This window comes from Crocuta crocuta, unplaced genomic scaffold (genome assembly GCF_008692635.1).
Source record: "Crocuta crocuta isolate KB4526 unplaced genomic scaffold, BGI_CrCroc_1.0 scaffold657, whole genome shotgun sequence".
Taxonomy (NCBI): Eukaryota; Metazoa; Chordata; class Mammalia; order Carnivora; family Hyaenidae; genus Crocuta; species Crocuta crocuta.
Genome location: NW_027529583.1, coordinates 925,983 through 933,741, shown reverse-complemented (window position 1 = coordinate 933,741; position 7,759 = coordinate 925,983). Strand labels below are relative to the sequence as shown.

The 7,759-nt window shown below is 41.7% G+C and overlaps 1 protein-coding gene across 2 annotated transcripts in view; it reads left to right on the top strand.

Annotated features, from left to right (window-relative positions):
* Positions 1–996, top strand: part of SYAP1 (synapse associated protein 1) — a 29,635-nt gene extending 28,639 nt beyond the window's left edge. Inside the window, exon 10 of one of the 2 annotated variants that reach the window (XR_013334535.1) lies at positions 49–209. Coding sequence is in view for 1 of the 2 variants with exons in the window: in XM_077761706.1 (XP_077617832.1) it covers positions 49–176 (128 nt within the window). In the remaining variant the exon portion in view is untranslated. Of the gene's footprint in view, positions 1–48 lie in introns of both variants that reach the window. The other variant, XM_077761706.1, reaches the window with a different exon arrangement.
* Positions 997–7,759: the final 6,763 nt, after the last annotated feature.

The following is a 7,759-nucleotide window of genomic DNA, read 5'->3' as shown; positions in this document are numbered from 1 at the left end:
GTCACACCTAGCCTTATGAATCTTTTCCTTCTCAATTGTTTGTTTCAGAGGAGCCTGCAGATTGGGAAAAGGCACTACAACAGGAGCTGCAAGAATATGAAGTGGTGACGGAATCAGAGAAACGAGATGAAAACTGGGATAAGGAAATAGAGAAAATGCTGCAGGAGGAAAATTAGCTCTTTCCTGAAATAAAAGAATAATCTTTAACATTCTGTAACTGACGTTAAATTCTAGATGATGGCGCTCACTGAATCAGAAGGCACAAAAGATTGGCATAATTTTATGAAATTGAAAATTATTTTTTCAAGCTGAAACTTGCCTTTTCTGCTTTTAAAAAAAGTACATAGAACAGTTATTCTAATATTCAAAAAGGGATGTTTTATGTAATATTTCTTTAATAAAAATCTAGTTAGAGATGTTCACATAGTGAGGATGGATATCTTTGCCACAGAAATGCTTTTCCGTGAGGTCAGAATTATAATTTATTCTTCAGTTGTGGTTTTCTAAATATCTGTACTACTTGTTGCATTTTCATTGCTACATGTACGTTACAGTTTTTAAAGGATTGATAAGTATCGAAATGACCAAATTGTATGAAAGAATTTAAGAAGAAGCACTTTCAAGACTATTTTCTTGGTAGATATTTTCTAAAATTCCACCTAGAAGCCTAAGGATGAGATAATTACATTAATTTTAATGGTATACACATCACACAATTTGACATTGAGAAATACTTGGCAAAAACATTTATTATTCTCTGGGGCCTTTCTTGTTTGTTTGTTTGTTTGTTTAACTATACCACACTTAATATTGTTGCTTTCCTAAATTTCACATCACGGTTTTTTTTTTTTAGAAAGCGGGGCATTTCCTCCCTTTTATATTAATGACCTTCAAGAAGCCCATTCACCTTACAGTCTCTTGTTTTTGTGAAAATCATCACCACGTATAAATGTTTCAGCCTTGTTTGTCTTAATTAAACCGTCAGTCTTTGTAAAACTGTGTTCCTCTGAGTACACCTTAGGGAACTTCACTGCTCAGTCCTGTTACACCAGCAGGCCCGTGTTCATAGAAGATGGTTATTTTAAAAGAACAAGGTGGCTGAATGTCGTAACACTCCCAAGGCATTTGCTTCCTGAAACTGTTATAATTTTCAAGGAAGCTTTATTTCATAAAAGCGAAGAGGATTATGACAATCCTTTATAGGAAAAATGTACTATTTATGTTGTTGACCCCATAAACTCAGTCCATGGTCCTCTGGCAAAGGTATAGTCAATGAGAAAACTGAGTATGCATCCAAGCTTTGCTCTTGTTTGTAGCATGGTATACACACTTGTTAGGGAGCCAGACTGTCTCAGCTAGGATCTCTTGGGTTATAGCAATAAACTCACATAGTCTACGAAACCACTGACCCCACTATCAGGGGGTTTCCACTGCGGTGCCACAGTTGCTGATTACTGAGTTTGGATTCAGAGATTGTGATTGGCAACTTCTAAAATAATCCTACTGAAGGGAAAATTCGGTTTATTTTTTGTAAATAGGGTTTTCTGGAGGGAAAGAAACACGTAAAATCTCTTTATGTAGCTGAAAATCCTGGATGTAAGCAGATCAGAGTATGATAGCACTTAGCTCTTAGTATATGCACTAAAATTCATATTGTTGAATAAATGTAAAAAAGCAAAGCTTTCAGAGAAAGTAAAAAATTAAAATGCCAATAGACATATGTTACAGTTGTTACTGTCAACTTTATATAATACTCTCACTGCATTTAAAAACAACCTGTGCACTGCTCTGTGAGAATAAAAGGATAAAATGATTTTATACACAGCATACAAATACAGTTATGCTCTATTTTTATGATTCAAATAGGAGTAAAATGTTACGCTTTTATAAATGATACAGGTAACTGAAGTGTATTCCTTTTTTTTTTTAATATTTTATTTATTTTTGAGAGAGCGCAAGCGAGGGCGGGGCAGAGAGAGAGGACAGAGGATCTCAAGCAGGCTGTGCCCTGACAGCAGCAAGCCTGATGTGGGGCTTGAACTCACAAACCATGAGATTGTGACCTGAGCCGAAGTCGGATGCTCAACCAACTCAGCCACCCAGGCGCCCCTGAAATGTATTCCTTTAAAGGGAAAAATAATGTGTAACCCTGTTTGGTGGAAGATTTGTAAGTATTTATTGCATGCCTGGGGAGTAGCCAACAAGCTATACGGAGCATAAAAACGCCCAAGCTTCACAGACGCTGACATGTAAACAGACTTCTTCACACGGTGGGGATTATGCCTCCCTCCTCAGAGTGTGGCTCAGGAACTAGCCGTGACCCGCCCTGGGCACTTGCTAGGGTTGCAGGGCTCGGGCCCTGCCACGGATTCGCCCAAAGCACGTGACCAAGACCTCCGGGGATTAGAATGGGCTTAAAGGGGCGCCTGGCTATTTCAGTCAGTGGAGCATGCGACTCGGGGTTGTGAGTTCCAGCCCCACGTTGAGTGTAGAGATTACTTAAAAATAAGTCTTTGGGGGAAAAAAACGAGCTTTACAGTTTGAGGCACATTGGACTAACGTGCTGAGGCACTCGGCAGCCAAGGTTGTTGGTGCTTTTTCTTTTCCCTTTCCACTAGCGTCCTTGGATGATGGTATCTTTCTAGCTGGTGCTACACATCTCTGTGCTGTTGCAGTCAGTACAGTGCCGAATAAAGAGGAACCAGGTGCCCAGGGGGACCAGGACTAATCCCGCTCAGGTATCTCTAACATCACACATTTCAGAGAAAAATGACAACACTTCAGAGCGCAGAGATCAGGCCCTCTGAGAACCTCACACGTTGCCGAGTTTTCTCTGAGGTTGTGCAACATCAAGGATTCATGTCCCCTGAAGGCTAAAAAGGATGATGGATGGCGCCGTGTATGACATGTTTATGCATGTGAAATCAGGTGAAAATAGTTGAAAAGGTAGTAGAGTATCAAACTGTCTTTAAAGCCAATTTTCGGTACATGAGTGTTGACTATGCAAGAATTTGCAGGCTGTTAATTTGTAGTCCCAGCAGTTTAGGGCAAGCAGCTAAAACCCTCTGCTGCAGCCAACTTAGTTACCATGTCAGGAAGTCCATTTGTGCAAACATGGTAACTTCTACAAAGCGGAAAATCTCAATTTGTAATTCTTGAGAAGTTAAACCAGAGACCCTTATCTTTTAGGGAATAAAGCAGCAATTATACTTGTAACTCACAGTGCTTTCAGATGCCCTACAGTAACCAAGATGGTTTTTTATGATCAAACTGTTATTACAAATAGGACTTTTAGGACATTGTAAAGGTTTACAAAAAAAAAAACAACAACCTTGTGATCACATCTAACTTGTAATACTTCACTTCCCTCTTTTGACTACTTCGGTATAAAAATCAGGACTGTGAATGTGCTTCTATAATTTAAATAATTTGATACAGTTCTTTCCAGTAATAGTGAGATTTTTTTCCCTCCATTTTTAAGATAAACCTTTTTCAGCTGTGAAAATTAGGTGTATTCAATTTTAGCAAATTTATTTTTCAGCTTCTAAAAATGTAAGTGGCAGAAACCTAGATACAGTTTATATAATCCGTTTTATTGGGGGGGAGTCCTTTTTAATAAATGATTATTTCCAGACTGTGTTGATAGGAAAATAAAATTACAAAATGCATGTTATAATACCCGAAAAAGATGGTGCTTAGAAAACTAATGAGTCGTGACAGATGATAAATATATATTCATGAAGCTTTAATCAATGCAGTTACATATTTCTGACAAATTGTCAATTGTTTATCTGGTCTTCACACTAAGGAATTTGTTCAGAGAAACCCATTTATGATTTCAGTTGTTAAACAGTTATTAGTTTTTAACAGCATTTATTCAGTGCATTCTGATTTATTTCCAGTATGAGAAAACTATATTCCACTTTGTTCTGAATAAATAAACGTCATTTTTAGTGATAATGTATAAGCTATAATGGTTTTTCCTGAATAACTAAAAATTCTATTCCAATAAGGACCTGTAAATATTTCAAAGTTACCTGGTATGTAGGCTTCTGTTGTTAGAAGAAAAACTGCTGCAGGGCGCCTGGGTGGCTCAGTTGGTTAAGCATCCAACTTGAGCTCAGGTCATGATCTCATGGTTTGTGAGTTCAAGCCCCACATCAGGCTCTGTGCCGACAGCCTGGAGCCTGCTTCGGATTCTGTCTCCCNTTGAGAAAGTACTGAGTTTTCAGAACACATTTCACTTTCACTGTAGACTTCTACTCAAGCGCAGTGGGTTGTCCTTCATAATAAAAAATCGTTCTAACCCAGTCAGCAGTTCTTTTACTCCAAAGCTATTCCCTCCTCCACTAGTGATAGTCCATATTGATCTGTCTTGTTCTTTCCTGATAACCATGATGAGCACTGATTGTGCTTTCTGCTGGCTAGAGCTAAAACTCAACAAGGTTAGCCGGTTCTCACTAAAGCTGAGGGGAAAAAAATTAAGCCTGTGAGCTAATAAGGGCACGCGGCTGGCTCAGTTGGGGAGAGCATTCGACTCTTGTGATCACGAGTTTGCATCCCACCTTGGCCCTAGAGCTTACTTAAGAAAGGGGGGGGGAAAAAGCCTGTGACCTAATAAATAGAACAGATCAATTCAACGAAATACAGGATTTTGGTGACTACTACTGAAGTATCCACATGATAATCCTGGAAATAGCCATTAAGTACATACTATTCTTCTCTGCCATCACTTAGTGCAAAAATCCAGATGCAGCAAAATGACCACATCACTCAACAATATTAACTCTTTCATGAAGACACTGCAGGCTATAAATGTGATATGAGAACTGAGTATCCCACTACCAAATGAGTGTGGTACAAGATACAACATGAGGGTGCCTGGCTGGCTCAGTTGGAGTCTGTGGCCCTTGATCTCAGTGTCTTGAGTTCAAGCCCCACATTGGGCGTAGAGTTTACTTTAAAAAAAAAAAAATGCCACCAGAGAAGATTAGTGTCCTTTGGTAATTGAACCAATAGAACACGTGCTTGTGGGGACGCCTGGGTGGCTCAGTAGGTTAAGGGTCCAGACTTCAGCTAAGGTCATGAACTCATGATTTGTGAGTTTGAGCCCCGCCTCAGGCTTTGTGCTGACAGCTCAGAGCCTGGAGCCTGCTTCAGATTCTGTTTCTCCCTCTCTCTCTGNAAAGTGAAAGGGAAGAATTGCCTGTTTCCTTTTATTGTTTTGTTTTTTATTTTTTTAGAGAAATCTCTGCACTCCATGTGGGGCTCAAACTTACAACCCTGAGATCAAGAGTCAGAGGCTCTACCAACGAAGCCAGCCATGGGATNCCCTTTTCCTAAATGTTATCCTATTTTTACCCTTTGTAAAATAGAGACTATTTTAATTCTGTTTTCACAGTGTTTTTTTGTTTTCTGATATGTACGATATCTTGGGCTTTGAGATTGAAAATGGTAGATTAAGTATATGCGTTTAGCTCCACTCCATCCACAAATCCCACTAAATGACAGTAAAGGAGTAAAAAGAAAAAGTATAAATTCATAGTAATAAAAACAGGCGAGTAGGAACAGTAGCCAGGCAGTGAGGAAGACATTTTGATGTTTCAGAACCTGAAAGGCTCAGAATTCCCAAAGGTGTAAAGACAGGGAAAATTGGGATAAGCGTAGGCGACTAGAGAGGCCTTTCCCACAGTTTACAACTGAAAAATCAAGAGTGATATAAGCATACTATGAGCTACAGAAGCAAACAGGTGAAACTGCTAAGGGTTTAAAATGATGGCCCCTGAGAAAAAAAGAAATACATAGAAAATAAAAGAAAATTATGGCTCCTGGGAAGTGGGGATGGGGAAAGGCAAGTAAGGGGTCTGCTGTTCAGAAAGGCTTTATCATTTGACTTCTAAAATTAAGATTAGATTATAAAGAGAAGATTTTTTTTTAATGTTTTATTTCTTTTTAAGAGACAGAGCATGAGCAGAGAAGGGGCAGAGAGAGAGGGAGACACAGAATCTGAAGCAGGCTCCAGGCTTCAAGCTGTCAGCCCAGAGCTTGATGCGGGGCTCGAACTCGTGAACCACGAGATCATGACCTGAGCTGAAATCAGACAATTAACTTGTTACAGAACCTGGTCTGCATCGCCCGGCAGAAGAACCAAGTGGCACTCGGAGATCTTGGAGGGGAGGAGGTTTATTTTACACCAGCCAGCTCAGAGGAGATCACTTTCCAGAGATCTGAGTCCCCCGCGTAAGCAGAGGGGACAATTTATAGTCTGTTACTTCCGCATTCCACATTAGTAGTGATTTGGAGTGCGTGGTAAGTGGGGTAGAAAGAAGAACCCAGAGGGGGAGTCTTTGGTCAGGGACTGGAATTTCCCTAACAATCCTGTCGGCCATCTTATAACAGATTTTTCCCTATCATTCCCCACTTTGATGCCCCTTTAAACAGATCTAGGCTGTATTAGAGGGCATCCTCTTCACTGATTATGGGCTGGTAACCTTGCAGGGGCAGCACTCGGGCCGTAGCCCGGTTTGTAACAGTGTTTTAGCCTATGCCTCCTATGCCAGTCCCGATACCTGTGGCTATTCTTGCCCCTAGGAGACGGGTAGCACCACTGCTCGTTTAGCCTGGGCCTTAGGCCTGAAGGTCAATCTGAGCACCAACTTTCATCCTGAGTATCATTCAGTCTCTTTTTCCTGAAGCTTGAGGCACATACACCAGTGCAAACACTTCCCCCGAATGGCATTACCAACCTCCTTATTGGCAGGCAAACCAGCAGACCAAAAGAGGTTACACCACATTTAAGCTTTTAAACCCCTCCTGAGATCCTTCTACTGAAGGTGCCCTGCTCTTACAAATGGGGCCCAGATTAGAGGCAACCGATACCAACAAAACATCCTACCTGTTAAGAGGAAGGTGGGTGCAAACAGGAACTTCTCGCTGTTTCTCCAGCTTTCTGGGGCAACCTCTGCCAATCCGATGGCAAGGAGTAAGGACAGTCTATTTATTTTATCCGACCGGGAGCGTTTCCTGAAGCTTCTGCCCTGCGGAGACCAGCCAGCTTCCCGGGTGTGGCTGGAGCAGAATTGAAGACCCTAAGAATCTAGGACTCTCCGGAAGGTCGCTTTGAGTGGGTGCATCAAACTTGGGTCCATCTTCCAAGTCTGGGGCTCCTCAGGATTGGCCCTCTTGACTCTGGAGGGGTGGACCTGTGGACTGATACCTGTGACCTTGAGGGCAGTAGGGGCGGTCAGAATAATGGTATGACGCCCAGGCCACTGTGGTTTGAAAGGGTCTTTTTTCCAATCTTTGACCCAGACTGAGTCCCCTGGTGAGAAGGGGTGTTTGGGGGATCCTAAAGAGATGGGGGCTCTCTCCATGGTATATCACTGTAACTTATTTAGGGTGGCCCCTAAAGCTTGAAGTTGTTCTTTTATTTCCTAATCCCCTGTTCGGTGTAGGTTCCCTGGGAGTCTCCCTAGATATGGAGGGGGCCTCCCATATATTAGGTTAAAGGGGGAGAAACTTGGAGTTCCTGGTGTGTAACAGACACGCAGGAGGTCCAGGGGCAACAGGCCCGGCCACGGGACGTCTGTTTTCTGACAGAACTTGGCTCAGGTTCCCGTGAGGGTGCGATTCATCTGCTCTACTTTCCCTGAGATTTGAGGCTGGTTTGTATAATGTCCACCATGAACACAGGCCCGTTATCGCTGTGGATTGTGGCTGGTAAGCTGAACCAGGGACAGTTTCTTTCAGGAGGACTTTA